General features: G+C 41.1%; 2 protein-coding genes across 17 annotated transcripts in view; one reads left to right on the forward strand and one right to left on the reverse strand.

The window, feature by feature from the left end:
* The window catches only part of LOC147368975 (uncharacterized), a 724,353-nt gene that overhangs the window by 695,449 nt on the left and 13,420 nt on the right, over positions 1-15,484 (forward strand). The window lies entirely within an intron of this gene.
* Positions 1-15,484, reverse strand: part of LOC147368978 (histone H2B type 1-C/E/F/G/I-like) — a 147,082-nt gene that overhangs the window by 7,189 nt on the left and 124,409 nt on the right. For 2 of the 4 annotated variants that reach the window (XR_015167039.1, XR_015167040.1), the window contains exon 4: positions 12,665-12,810. The exons of 1 other annotated variant lie outside the window; for it this stretch is intronic. Coding sequence is in view for 1 of the 3 variants with exons in the window: in XM_086410617.1 (XP_086266743.1) it covers positions 2,480-2,860 (381 nt within the window). In the remaining 2 variants the exon portion in view is untranslated. Of the gene's footprint in view, positions 1-1,490; positions 2,863-12,664; positions 12,811-15,484 lie in introns of those variants that run through there. One more of the 4 variants, XM_086410617.1, reaches the window with a different exon arrangement.

The raw sequence follows: 15,484 nt of genomic DNA on the forward strand, positions 1-15,484 counted from the left end.
CGGGGTCGCTAAGAGTCAGACATGACTGAGGGACTTCACTTTCACTTTTCACTTTCATGCATTGGAGAAGGAAATGGCAACCCACTCCAGTGTTCTTGCCTGGAGAATCCCAGGGACAGGGGAGCCTGGTGGGCTGCTGTCTATGGGGTTGCACAGAGTCGGACACGACTGAAGCGACTTAGCAGCAGCAGCAGCATGTTGTCACAAATGGCAAGATTTCATTCTTTTTTATGGCTGAGTAGTATTCTACTGTATGTGTATCACATTTTTTTAATCAATTCATGCACTGACAAGACAGATGGCTTCCTTATTTGGCTGCTGCATTGAAATTGGGGGTGCATATGTCTTTTTGAGTTAGTGGCTTTGTTTTCTTCAAATAAATACTATAAATGGAATTGTTGGCTCATATGGTAATTTTAATTTTCCAAAGAACCTTCATACAGGTTTTCACAGTAGTTGCCCTAATTTACAGTCCTACCAACAATCCACCCTTACCAACACTTAAGTGTCTTCTTGAGGATAACCATCCTAGCAGGCATAAGGTAGTTTCTCTTGTGGTTCTGATGTGCATTTTCCTGATGATTAGTGACTTTGAGTGTCTTCTCATGTACCAGCTGGCCATCTCTATGTCTTCTGTGGAAAACATTTTCCTCAAGGAAGATCCACTTCATGGCTTTCAATCTCACTTATAACCCTGACCTACTTTATTCTGCAAGGTTGTTTCTGGAGTTTTCCTGAATTGACAATTAAGGTTCAGTCAGTCAGTCAGTTCAGTCACTCAGTCATGTCTGACTCTTTGGGACCCCATGGACTGCAGCACACCAGGCTTCCCTGTCCATCACCAACCCTCGGACCTTGCTCAAACTCATGTCCATCAAGTCGGTGATGCCATCCAACCATCTTATCCTCTGTTGTCCCCTTCTCCTCCTGCCTTCAGTCTTTCCCAGCATCAGGGTCTTTTCCAATGAGTCAGTTCTTTGCATCAGGTAGCCAAAGTACTGGAGTTTCAGCTTTGGCATCAGTCCTTCCAATGTACCTTTTAAGGTACAGGACTTTTTAAAATTGTAATTATAATCCAAAAAATTGTATGCTGATCCAATACAGTAAGTCCCCTACACGTGAATCTTCAAGTTGCAAACTTTCAAAGATGCGAACATGTGTTCACATGTCCAATCATATAAGTTAGTTCATGCATTTGGCATTATCTGTAAAAGTTGGGTACCAAGGCTAATTTTGTTCGGCTCACAAAGAAGCCAGAGATATGAATGCAGTCTCAGGACAGAACTTATTTGTATGTAGGGACTTACTGTATTCAGTTTCATTCTGAAAGGAAACCCACACTTGACACATTAATCATTCAAAGACAAAAATGTCTCAAACACAGGAAAAACATGGTCCCTACCATAACAGACATTTTCAAGCATATATGTTGTCATTTTTATTGATTTTTTTTCTAAAAAAAGATTCAAAACAGATATCTACTCTTTCTCTTTTATTTTCTCATGGTATAATCTTTGTCCTCCTTTTCTTTCCAGAGTTACTTTGACTTTAGTCCTTAAAATTTTTTCTTCCTGTGCAGGATTAAACAAGTTGACTAGTTTAATCTCTGCCAATGGTAACTTCTGAGGTCATACAGGCTCTCTTTGTTCCCAAGGCTGACTGGCAATGATCATAGGTGCTCAGCTTATCCTGTCTCTCATGGTCTACATGCCTTTCTCATTTGCCACCTCCTCCAAGAACTGTTCTTCATAGTGCTGGCCCACAGTGGATTTTCCTCCTGTAGATATGGCATGTGTTTATCTCATTTTTATTTTCTATTACTAATAATATTTAACCTTCCATGACTTTGTGATCTTTCTCCTACTGGATTTCTCCTCTGTGAAGTGAGTGAGAGTCACTCAGTCATGTCTGACTCTTTGCAACCCATGGACTGCAGTCTGCCCAGCTCCTCTGTCCATGGAATTCTCCAGGCAAGAAAACTGAAATGGGTTGCCATTTCCTTTTCCAGAAGATCTTCCGACCCAGGGATTGAACCCAGGTCTCCAGCATTGCAGGTGCACTCTTTACCATCTGAGCCACCAGGGATTGCTACTCTATTAAAAGCCTAAGTAATGAGCAAGTTGTATCTATCACTGAGTTCCTCATGACTAGCTAGCGCAGAGGAACTTGTGAGTATTACAGAGTTATAAAATGGGTATGAAAAGCCTAACTGGTGAGCCATCTGTGCTAAGGGGTTTGTGCTACAGCTGGGAGATGAGGAGTGGACAAACATGTCCTGGACGACCCACTTTAAAGGCTAATCACTAACCAGTCATTTTATGGCAGGGCTATGAAAGTGAAGTCGCTCAGTTGTGTCCGACTCTTAGCAACCCCGTGGACTACAGCACACCAGGCCCTCCGTCCATGGGATTTTCCAGGCAAGAGTACTGGAGTGGGGTGCCATTGCCTTCTCCGTTAACAGCGGCTAGGCATATTATATTTACTTGGAGCTGGTATACTTGGTGACAGCCTTAGTGCCCTCGGACACGGCGTGCTTGGCCAGCTCCCCAGGTAGCAGCAAGCGCACAGCGGTCTGGATCTCCCTGGATGTGATAGTCGAGCGCTTGTTGTAATGCGCCAGGCGTGATGCCTCACCAGCTATGCACTTGAAAATGTCCTTGACAAAGGAGCTCATGATTCCCATGGCCTTGGACGAGATGCCAGTGTCCGGATGGACTTGCTTCAGCACCTTGTACACGTACACGGAGTAGCTCTCCTTGCGGCTGCTCTTGCGCTTCTTGCCATCCTTCTTCTGGGCCTTGGTCACAGCTTTTTTAGAGCCCTTTTTAGGGGCAGGAGCAGACTTAGCCGGTTCAGGCATGTCTATAATGACAACACCCAACAACACAAAATGCAGGGCTATAGTTAAGTATAAAGTTATAGCTATAGCCAGTCATACTTTCTCTTCCCCTGTTCTCCCACTATAGGTTCAGAGATGAGCATAGTGATAAAAAGAGGAAGGAGACACCATGAGTCCCTGTCCAGCTCTTGCTTGTGAATGGAAGCACTGGTGGTCAGCAGAGGTGCCATGCTCATCACCAGGCACTTGCCTGAACACCTCCAGAAGTAGATGCCATCACAGTTGATAGCTTTTCATACTCTCTTCCCCAGCTCCCCTTTGCTGCCCTAAAATGGCAATGACCTGCTTCTCAAATTCCCCTGAAAGCTCTGACTTACCCTTACCCATCAGCCTAGTGCTTCAGGAAAGCTGGGTGCTAGTCAGCTCTAACCTTTCATTTCTCTCTTCTGGATCCTTAGATATCTCCCAGGCTTCTCTGAAACTGCATAAGATCTCATTCCTGTAATGAATCTTTATCCCACAATAAATTGCTTTAGTTTCCCCAGCTGAATGCTAATAAATGTGGGCTTTCTTGATGTGCTGTGGCAGACATTGTTGTGCTGTCTTAGCAGATGACAGAGTTAGGGCAGACAGATAATTTCATGCCTCATCCCTTTGTTCCATGTGACCAGATGTACTGAGTTAGAATAAAATCAACTGATAGAAGTCATGAGTGTTTTGGTGACCGCTGAGAAGGCTTACCATTTATATGATTATAACAAGATAAAAGCAGTGACTACTTTTTAACTTCTTTAGCCAATTAAAATAATGATTTTATTTAAGATTAATGACAAAATGTCACCATTTGGAGGAGCTTGGAATGATAAAAGGTGATCTTTCTTATCATTAGCAATATAGGTCCTTAGTCTATGCATGAAAATACAATTTAATATATATCATCCTGCTGCCGCTGCTGCTAAGTCACTTCAGTCGTGTCCGACTCTGTGTGACCCCATAGACAGCAGCCCACCAGGCACCCCCGTCCCTGGGGTTCTCCAGGCAAGAACACTGGAGTGGGTTGCCATTTCCTTCTCCAGTGCATGAAAGTGAAAAGTGAAAGGGAAGACACTCAGTCGTGTCCAACTCTTCATGACCCCATGGGCCGCAGCCTACTAGGCTCCTCCGTCCATGGGATTTTCCAGGCAAGAGTACTGGAGTGGGTTGCCATTTCCTTCTCCTGAGACCTTGTCTATTTCTAGAATTTGAAATCCTTAAGAGTTTTTGCATCAGTAAAATATGGGGTCTTTTTAGCCAACTTTCCCTTACAGCTTTTCTGAGATCCTTATTTAAACAGAGTGGGTATCACTGATGGGATGAAAATATGTTATACTGAAGTACAAAATAGTAAAGTCTTGGAAAGAGAAAGCTGAGGCATAGAAGAAAAGAATGAAGATATAGGTACCAGCAGACCAGTGTGATAACCTATGTTCTGGCACACTCAGTGAGAGGGTGGAAGAGGGAAGCTTGTACTGTAGCCACAAGCAGTGTGCTGGGGCACAATCCATAGCTGGCTTTGATCTCTGTTAGGGTATAGAAAGAACAGTTGGTACTAATGGGCGTGTTCCCCGAGTGTTACAAGTAAGAACATTCCTCTCTAGATGTGCTCTTCACTAAAGTCACCTCTCTAGAAGAAAAGCCCAGGGCTCTGTCTTTCTTGTATTTATACCCTAGCCCATTTCTAGTGCAGAAGTAACACATTTAATGATAGTCAATAAATGTTTTTAAGTGAAGAAATATGTCCCTGGAAGATGTAAGTTATGTGAGATGCCAAGGTAAGGCTCAGACTCATTTAAGAGATGTTCAAATATATTCAAGACTTATTCACAGAACTATGTACCACTTACTCCCCAAGACCCCTTATGTGTCGACATCCAGCAATCTCATACAATTCTAAAGGACCATCAAATGATCAAGCCTTTTTGCTTTTAAGTATTTTCTAAGCTTAATGTATTAAAAACCTCTAAACCTTGACAACAAGAGGGGATTAATACAGATACAAGTCCCATATTTATTTGTACAGGTAGAGTTGCCAGGCAACCATCACATTACAACACACAGGACTGTCATTATGGATCCATCTTTTCCTGTAACTCCTTTACTGCCAAAATGAAAAGCAGTGCAGACAACAGTGTCACTTAAAAGGATCCATCCTCCAGGCACTCTTACTGGATAAAATCTTGTGTTGTAGAAACTGCTGAATAGTCTGGAGCTGGCAAAGATGATGCCATGCTTTTAGAGTACTCCTTTTCGGTATAGAAAATGCACTTACGTTAAGAAAAGACTGTGACTAAAAAGATAATTCAGAGTAGTAAACTCTGAAGTTAGTGAAGTAAATTATTTATCGTAAATTAATATAAGACAGCAGGGGTCCTATGTACAGCAGAATAGGTGCTGTCTTATTCATACTCCGGTAACTGCTCAAGCTTTCCTCCACGGTAATTTCATCCATACCACTCACAGGATGACAATTTTATATCATAAGAGGTCCCCCGGTAGAGGATATTAATTTATAGTAGAGGAGAACAGCAGGGAGAATTTTTTTGTGTGCTACTTGCCAGTAAAACACACAAACTGCTCCCTTGAGGAACATATGGTTATATATTAAAACATTAGTGATGGCACTAGAGTTAATAAGAGATATAATATACAATACAACATATAGTGTATTTATTAATAGTCCACAAAAATATTATAGATCCTAAAGAAAAGCTCCCAGGATAAATTGTGTTCTATTCTTTCTTGTAGTATGAAAACACATAATCTTCAAAAATATGCAGCACTTCCCCAATGGGATTCACAATTATCTGAGGTCAAATATCTGAACTATTATTTTTTTCCAGTGGAGCATAAACAATAAGATCTTTATTGTTGTCTCTAAACCATAACAGAACTGCCAGTAACCAAGGGATAAAATAAATGTTTCCAAAATAATAAAAAGCATCAAGCTAGATTAGTGGTTTCTATAGTTCCTTAAATGAAACATATTCCACATGCAAAATATTTTCAATATGGTGCCTCAAATAAAAACGTGTAATTCCTCTACATCAGGCAATCAAGAAACTTAGGGCCTATCTAATGCAGAGGACTTTTACATTGTGAGCAAGATTTAGCCACAATGCTGTATAAAACTAACATTTTAAAAATCTATCCCTTATAATTCAAGGACTTTGGAATAGTTTGCAAAAATAATTTTCAAATGGGAAAATATAATTTTCCTTTTAGGAGCTCAGTTCAGTTTAGTTCAGTCACTCACTCAGTCATGTCCGACTCTTGGCGACCCCATGAACCGCAGCACGCCAGGCCTCCCCGTCCATCACCAACTCCCAGAGTCCTCCCAAACCCATGTCCATTGAGTCGGTGATGCCATCCAACCATCGTATCCTCTGTCATCCCCTTCTCTTCCTGCCCTCAATCTTTCCCAACATCAGGGTCTTTTCCAATGAGTCAACTCTTCGCATCAGGTGGCCAAAGTATTCGAGTTTCAGTTTCAATATCAGTCCTTCCAATGAACACTCAGGGCTGATCTCCTTTAGGATGGACTGGTTAGATCTCCTTGCAGTCCAAGGGACTCTCAAGAGTCTTCTCCAGCAACACAGTTCAAAAGCATCGATTCTTTTGTGCTCAGCTTTCTTTATAGTCCAACTCTCACATCCATACATGACCACTGGAAAAACCATAGCCTTGACTAGACCGGACCTTTGTTGGGAAAGTAATGTCTCTGCTTTTCAATAGGCTGTCTAGGTTGGTCATAACTTTCCTTTCAAGGAGCAAGTGTCTTTTAATTTCATGGCTCAGAAAGTACTAATTCCCAGGTAGAAGTTAAATGGTAAAATAGTGATGTTGTCTAGAACAAAGCATGTATACTTCATTCAAGGCGAGCTCTACCTTCAGTGATGAGCCAGAGCAGTTGTCATGTTCCTAGAGAATATCTTATTTGTCACAGCCAATAAGCTAGTGCATAGAAATAAAACAGATTTCTGTGTAATAATTTTGTATCCTGCAAGTACCAAATTCACTGTTGAGTATAGGTAGTTTTCTGATAGGATTTTCTACATATGTATTTCAAGTCATCTGCAAACAGTGACAGTTTTCCTTCTTTGTTTCCAATTTGGATTCCTTTTATTATTTTTTTTTTTTCTTTGATTGCCAGGGCTAGGCCTTTCAAAACTATGTTGAAGAAAAGTGTATGAGAGTGGCCATACTTGCCTCGTTCCTGACTTTAGTGCCTGTGTGTGTGCGTGCTCAGTTTTGTCTGACTCTGTGACCCCAAGGACTGTAGCCTGTCAGGCTCCCCTGTCCATGGGTTTTCAGGCAAGAATGCTGGAGTGGTTGCCATTTCTTCCTCCAGGAGATCTTCCTGACCCAGAAACCTAACTTGTGTCTCTTGCATTGGCAGGCTGATTCTTTTTTTTAATTTTAATTGGAGGCTAGTTACTTTACAATACTGTAGTGGTTTTTGCCATACATTGACATGAATCAGCCATGGGTGTACATGTGTCCCCATCCTGAACCCCCCTCCCACTTCCCTCCCCATCCCATCCCTCAGGTTGTCCCAGTAGCTTTGAGTGCCCTGTTACAGGCATCCAATGTGGACTGGTGATCTGTTTTACATATGGTAATATACATGTTTTAATGCTATTCTCTCAAATCATCCCATCCTCACCTTCTCCCACAAAGTCTGTTCTTTATATCTGTGTCTCTTTTGCTGTCTCGCATATAGGGTCATTGTTACCATCTTTCTAAATTCCATATATATGCATTAAAATACTGTATTGGTGTTTTCTTTCTGGCTTACTTCACTCTGTATAATTGGCTCCAGTTTCATCCACCTCATAAGAACTGGTTCAAATATGTTCTTTTTAATAGCTGAGTAATATTCCATTATGTATAAGTACCACAGCTTTCTTATCCATTCGTCTGCTGATGGACATCTAGGTTGCTTCCATGTCCTAGCTGTTGTAAACAGTGCTGCGATGAACATTGGGGTACACATGTCTCTTTCATTTCTGGTTTCCTTGAACTTTGTGCCCAGCAGTGGGATTGCTGGGTTGTATGGCAGTTCTATTTCCAGTTTTTTAAGGAATCTCCACACTGTTCTCCATATTGGCTGTACTAGTTTGCATTCCCAACAACAGTGTAAGAGGGTTCCCTTTTCTCCGCACCCTCTCCAGCATTTATTATTTGTAGACTTTTGGATTGCAGCCATTTTGACCGGCATGAGATGGTACCTCATTGTGGTTTTGACTTGCATTTCTCTGATAATGAGTGATGTTGAGCATCTTTTCATGTGTTTGTTAGCCATCTGTACGGCTTCTTTGGAGAAATGTCTGTTTAGTTCTTTGGCCCATTTTTTTGACTGGGTTGCTTATTTTTCTGGTATTGAGCTGCATGAGCTGCTTGTATATTTTTGAGATTAATTCTTTGTCAGTTGCTTTGTTTGCTATTATTTTCTCCCATTCTGAAGGCTGTCTTTTCACCTTGCTTATAGTTTCCTTCATTGTGCAAAAGCTTTTAAGTTTAATTAGGTCCCATTTGTTTATTTTTGCTTTTATTTCCAATATTCTGGGAGATGGGTCATAGAGGATTGTGCTGTGATTTCCTTCAGAGAGTGTTTTGCCTATGTTCTCCTCTAGGAGTTTTATAGTTTCTGGTCTTACGTTGAGATCTTTAATCCATTTTGAGTTTATTTTTGTGTATGGTGTTAGAAAGTGTTCTAGTTTCATTCTTTTACAAGTGGTTGACCAATTTTCCCAGCACCACTTGTTAAAGAGATTGCCTTTTCTCCATTGTATATTCTTGCCTCCTTTGTCAAAGATAAGGTGTCCATATGTGCGTGGATTTATCTCTGGGCTTTCTATTTTGTTCCATTGATCTATATTTCTGTCTTTGTGCCAGTAATTCTTTACCACTGAGCCACCTGGGAAGGGAATGCTTTCAGCGTTATTATGCTGAGGTAGGTTCCCTCTATGCCCACTTTCTGTAGTTTGTATCATAAATGGGTGTTAAAAGATTTTTGTCAAAATCTTTCTGCATCTATGGAGATGATCATATGGTTTTTATTCAATTTGTTAATATGGTGTATCACACTGATTGATTTGTGGATACTGAATAATCCTTGCATCCCTGGGATAAATCCCACTCAATCATAGTGTATGATCCTTTTAATGTGCTCTGTACCATGCCCAGAGGGAACAGTCTGCCAAGAATTCTCTCTCTTATTCCAATCCCATGAAATTCAGGAATGCAAGCCCCTCTACCAAGTAAAGCCAGGTGTCCCCTAGGTGGCAGCTGTAAAAACTAGGGTAACAGATGCATGTGAAAGCTTCCCTCCAGAAGATTCTGGCATTTAGAGTGTGGCAGAGGGAGACCACAAAGAGGGAGACCACAAAGATGGTGCCCACTTGCTGGAGCAAGATAGAAGGTAAAGCTGGTGTCCTGGAAAGCCTCTAGATTCATGTTAAATTAGATGCCTGCACTGCAGGCCAACACTTTATGATAAGTACAATATTTTGGGGATAGGTGAGTGAGTCTTTGTGTACAAATTCTTTAAGAGCCATTTCTCAGTTTGATATAGCCTTGTGGGTCTCATGGATGCAAGCCCCGTGGTTTTTGAGAGTTAGATGTTTTCAGGGCTTGTTTCTTGGGTGCAGGTCTTAAAAGCTGGGGTGCCTTATCTGGGGAGAAACTCCAGGTTTGAGTTCCCTCCCAAATGTAGGTCACATGGTAGGATTGTATCTCAGCCTCTCCTAACTGCTGCCATTGGTTTTTCTCTTGCCAGATATCTGAGTCATCTAGGCTTCCCTGGTTGGCTCAGTGATAAAGAATCCACCTACAATGCAGGAGCCCTGGGCTATAGTCCATGGGGTCGCAAGAGAGTCAAGACATCACTGAGTGACTCAACAACAATAGAAATCAATCAGCTAGCTTGCAAGTATCTCTTCAAAAGAAACTGCTCTGTATGTATGTATATTTGGTGTGTCCAAGGAAGGAGGCAAGTTCAGTTCAGTTCAGTCACTCAGTCGTGTCCAGCTCTTTGCGACCCCATGAATTGCAACACTCCAGGCCTCCCTGTCCATCACCAACTCCTGGAGTTCACTCAAACTCACATCCATCGAGTCGGTGATGCCATCCAGCCATCTCTTCCTCTGTCGTCCCCTTCTCCTCCTGCCCCTAATCCCTCCCCAAATCAGTCTTTTCCAATGAGTCAACTCTTTGCATGAGGCAAGTTCAGGATATGCCAACATCACCACCTTGAACCAGAACCTCTTACTCAAAGTTGTAAATTGTATGTCCTTTACAAGTCTAGGCCAGCTGAAAGATCACAATGATGATGACACCACAGTTGGATAGGCCAGTTATTATCAACAACAAAAGGTTTACATGTGATATTCTTCCTGCCATTCAAACATCTCTGACATTTTTCCCAAACACTCCTTCACATAGAGTAGTGGTTCCTCTTGTTCAGAGTTTATCCTGGTCAGCCTCGTATATTCTGATTACAGCTCACATCAGCAAGTTCCCAGTACCAGCCCAGATCTGCGTCCATGGCTCTGTATCTCATTTCCCAGTAGCTTACTGGTTAGGACTCATTATGCCCCATGGGCAACTTCAAACATTCTGTCTCAATTCATGGTACTATCATTTACCCAAACACTTTTATTTCTTATAATTAGAACTGTGAAAATCACATCTGCCTCACAGAGTTGCTCTGAAGATGAAGCTCTCTAATCTGGTGTAAGATAGTAGCTATTCACTACCTATTAGCTGCCATGACCAACAATATTACTTATTATTAACTAAACTTCCAGCATCTTGTATCTTTTTGTTGTCTGACTTTTAAATGTCCCCAAAGCTTCATATTTGTCTTTTTCTCTACCTTCTGTGCAAGTAATTTAGTGACACTTTTTCATCTCTGCTCTGAATTGTTTGAATGACTCCCTGACTTCCATTTCTTTTGCAGCTCTGTTCCATAGATATTTTTTCTGAAATACTGATCTGATCATATTAACTCCTATGCTCAAAAATAATTATTTCAGCAGGATCAACTCCAGAGTCCTTAACTTCTTGTGCTTAGTCGTGTCCAACTCTTTGCTACTCCTCTGTCCATTGGATTCTCCAGGCACGAATAGTGGAAAGGGTTGCCATCCCCTCCTCCAGGGAACCTTCACAACCCAGGGATCGCACCCAGGTCTCTGGCATTGCAGGTGGATTCTTTACCATCTGAGCCACCAGGGAAGCCCGCTTAAACTTATTATGTAATACTTTTACACAGTGGGCCCAGCCTAGCTTCTCAACCTCATTGACTGCATCCCAGAATGGTCCTCAGCACTTTATGGCCCTTCATACTGCACACTCCCTTTGCATTTACTGCTTCCTCTGCTTGGAGCATGGGTGATTTTCTTTTCCCCTGTAATCCCATTCTCACTGCTCTAAGAGTCTGACTGCTAAAGACTCAATCACCTGGATTACCTTAAATGTCTTTTTTTGTTGTTGAATTGAGCCAATGAGAGCATCTGCAAGAGATCCGAGGACAGAAAGAGAGCAAGATCTGGGTGTTTACTTCTCCTCCTCTTCTTCCCTACCACAGTTCTGGGCTTGGTGGCACCCCTCAGTAAATACAGCTTCTCCCAAGTGATCCAACCTTTGCAGCTACAACTAGGAAGCAGGATCTAATCACATCACTGTTTTTAGGCCTTCAATGATGTTGCCTTCCTGCTATTACTGGCATCTTCATTTAAAAATATCTTCAAAAATCCTAGCTTATGGGAATTTGAGCTCATCTCCTCTTATGAGCACACCAGAGTTACAGCTATCAGTATTTACAGAAAAACCATCAGGGTAAAAGACTGGACTCAACCAGAAACAAAGAATCTTCCACAATAGAAGAAACCACAGCAAGACAGGTAGGAATAAGCAGAATCATGATAGAGTCAGTCCCATACCCAAGGGTTGCTGCTGCTAAGTCACGTCAGTTGTGTCCAAGGGTTGGTGACTCACAAATGACAGAATAATTAAAATTGCAGAGATTCTCCCAAAGGAGTGAGGCATCTGAGCCACACATTAGACTTCCCCAACCTGGGTGTCCTGTGCCAGGCAGATGACCCCAAGAACATCTCACTTTGAAGGCCAGTGGGGCTTTACTTTCAGGAGTCCCAGAAGTGTGTGTGTGCGGGCATGCTCAGTCACGTCTGACTTTTTGTGACCCCCCCCCCCATGGACTGTAGCCCACCAAGCTCCTCTGTCTATGTAATTTTCCAGGCAAAAATAAGGAGTGGGTTTCCGTTCCCTACTCCAGGGGTTCTTAATGCAGCCCGTCTACTGGTGGGTGAGTCTGGAGCATGAGACTTTGTGTGCATTCTATAAGACTGGAATTTCTATCGACCAAGGGAGATAGAAATCCCATTCTTACAGGATGTACACAAGGTCTCCAGACCCACCCACCAGTAGACGGGCTGCATTAAGACCCCAAAACCCACCTCTACTCACCAGTGGGCAGGCACTTGTCCCCAAATCCCTGAGCCTGCCCACCATCTTTCCTGCTAGTCTCACTCACCAGCTGAGAAAGGTGTTAAAGATGTAAGACTGGGATACTATAACACCTCTAGAGAAAAAGAAAGGGAGAACATTTTGAATAAATCGCAGCAATATGTACTATGTGGTCCAGCAATTCCATTCCTAGGTATATATTCCAAAGAAAATGAAAAAACATTAATTCAAAAAATACAAGCATCCCTATGTTCATATACCATCATTATTTATAACTGCCAAGATACAGACACAACCTACCTGGCTTTCAACAAATCAATGATGTATGACAGAAAACCACAAAATTCTGTAAAGCAATTATCCTTCAATTAAAAAATTTTAATTGTGCAGTATATTTGTGCGCACAAGGGATTATTACTCAGCCATAAAAAATGAAATTTTTCCATCTGCAACAAAAACAAAAATTTGATATCATTATATGTAGAATCTAAAATAGTGAATATAACAGAAGAAATAGGGAAAACAAACTAGTGGCTACAAGTGGGGAGAGGGAAAGAGCAAGATCAGGGTGTGGGATTAAGAGAGACAAACTACTGTGTATAAAATAGAGCTACAAGGATATATTCTACACCACAGGGAATATAGCTGATATTTTATATTTTATAATTACTATAAATGGTGTATAAGGTTTAAAAATTGTGAATTACTCTATTGTATACTATATTGAAACTTCCATAATATTTTTAAAAAGATTATTTTAAATAAAAAATATTTTAAAATATCCTAGTTAACCTGCCAAAATATATGAGAAAACATCAGATAAACCCAAGTTGAGGGATAGTCCATAAAATAACTAGCCTCAACTCTCTAAAAATGTCAAGTTTTTATACACACACACACACACACACACCCTTCTCCACCCCGAAGTAAAGTCTGACCAACTGTTCTAGATTCCAGGAGATCACAGAGATGTGACAGATTACAGAAATTGTGTCTTAAGGTTTCTGAAATTAGATAATTACAACCCTAATCATGTAAGAAAATGTTCTCATTCTCAGGAAATATATAGGGATAGTCTTGCTGCCTACAAATTATTCTCCAACAATTTAAGGAAAATGTACATATGTATATACATGTGTATGTTCATATATTATACTACATACAGAGAGAGAAAGTAGAGAAATCAAATGTTCATATTTGGTGGATCCTGGCAGATACACCTGTGAAACTCCACTTATCCATAGACAATCAAATTTACCCTTACCTTTCTTTTAATAATATAAATAAAGCATAATATTATTCTTTATATCCAATTCTCATTTTATCCTTATGACACTCTATGAAAAGCACCTATTGAAAACCCAGAGGACTAGGGTAAATCCTGAAGCATGGGTCTATTTGTCTCCATAGTGCAAGTTTTTAAGCCTGATGCTGTCTTCTGCCATGAACAATGTTTGGTACTCTGTCTCCCATGCTTCCTGAGCACTTAGCACAAACGTCTTCTACTGTATTTATCTTGTGATACTTTTTAAAAACATGTGCGTCTTAAGGTTGGAGGTAAGCACAAAGTCTGACCCAATAATAAAGTCAAGGAAGGAAGTGTGTGCACACCTCTGCAGGAAAGACACTTCAGGGCACCCCGGAGTGGACGGCAGATACATCATTGCCTACAACTGCTCTGTCACTCTGACAGCTACTCACCACATGTGGCTGTTGAGCACCTGAAATGTGTGGCTAATCAGTGTGAACTGAGATGTGCTGTAAGTATATGTGCACGTAAGTATTTACTATGAGCAATCATTATGGAAAAAATGTACAATATCATTTTTTTTCACATTGATTCCCCACTGAAATATTACTTTGGATGTATTGGTTTAAATAAAATACATTAAAATTAATTTTATGTTTCTTTTTTTGTAACATACTGACCATAAATTTAAAACCACACATGTAGCTCACAGTATGTTTCTTTTGATAGTGCAAGTCGACACAGATCCGCAAGCTGCTTTGCTGACTGATCATTCAGTGACAAGAGCAGCAAGTTATTCTTGCCTTCTTCATTCCTTCTGAAAACTAAGAATGAGGTCCACTGGGGCAGTGTTCTTGAACTGAAATGTACATGTAACTCACCAACAGACAGTGTCTGATCACTGGGTCTGGGGCAGGCCTGTGACTCTGCATTTCTAACAAGCTCCCAGGTGCTGCTGCTGACCCAGGAGTAGAGGGTGACTAAGGCAAGCCAGGCTTTAATCTGATGCAGGTGTTGGCTTATAAATGTTTAACTAACCTAAGGAAAGTCAAATATTAGGAAGTCTAATTGCTGCTGACCACCTCTGGCTGCATCAGTTGAGTCTTAAAAATACAATTTCCCCAAATCTACAGTATGAGTTGCCACACTATTAATAAATGCTTGCAAAAGGAAACAGACCTATTAAGACCATGTTAGATGATACAGAATTATGCTAGCCCTTTTTCTAAAATCACACATCATATTTTAACAACCACAGCTTTGCCTCAGGGGATATGATAGCAAGTCCACAGGACTTAAGTTCCCAAATGCTGGCATTAGGGATGTACTTTAGACATTTGGAGGTAGAAAAAAAGATGTTATCCTGTGGGCCTAGAATTTTATTTAAATATTTCTATATCTCAATATGTATTTTTAATGAAAAGCATCTCTTGTCCTATCTATTCCTGGATAATAGTACACACAAGTTAATGTAGACCAAGGACTATGTTATACAGCACAACAAACAGCAACCACAGCTGGAGCAATAACAAGAAAGTTCCCCAAGCTATCACACACCGACCCAGGTAGTACGCCAAGTACAGTAAGGAGGGGGTGCAGGGGACTCGTGATACACCCTGGGGACAGAGGATTCTCCATATAGTGTGGTGCAAATGATATTAAAGTTTCCTTTTAGAAATAGTAGTAACAGGGAATATTTTTGTAGACTTATTAATAATACTAGTCTTACCTCTAGTTCAGCAGGTAAAGAATCTGCCTGCTATGCAGGAGACATGGGTTGAATCCCTGGGTTGGGGAGATCCCCTGGAGAAGGACATGACAACCTACTCCAGTGTTCTTGCTTGGAGAATCCCATGGACAGAGGAGCCTGG

Source organism: Bos grunniens, chromosome 7 (genome assembly GCF_055505025.1).
Source record: "Bos grunniens cultivar Pamir isolate PY7600 chromosome 7, Bosgru_T2T1.0, whole genome shotgun sequence".
NCBI classification, from domain to species: Eukaryota; Metazoa; Chordata; class Mammalia; order Artiodactyla; family Bovidae; genus Bos; species Bos grunniens.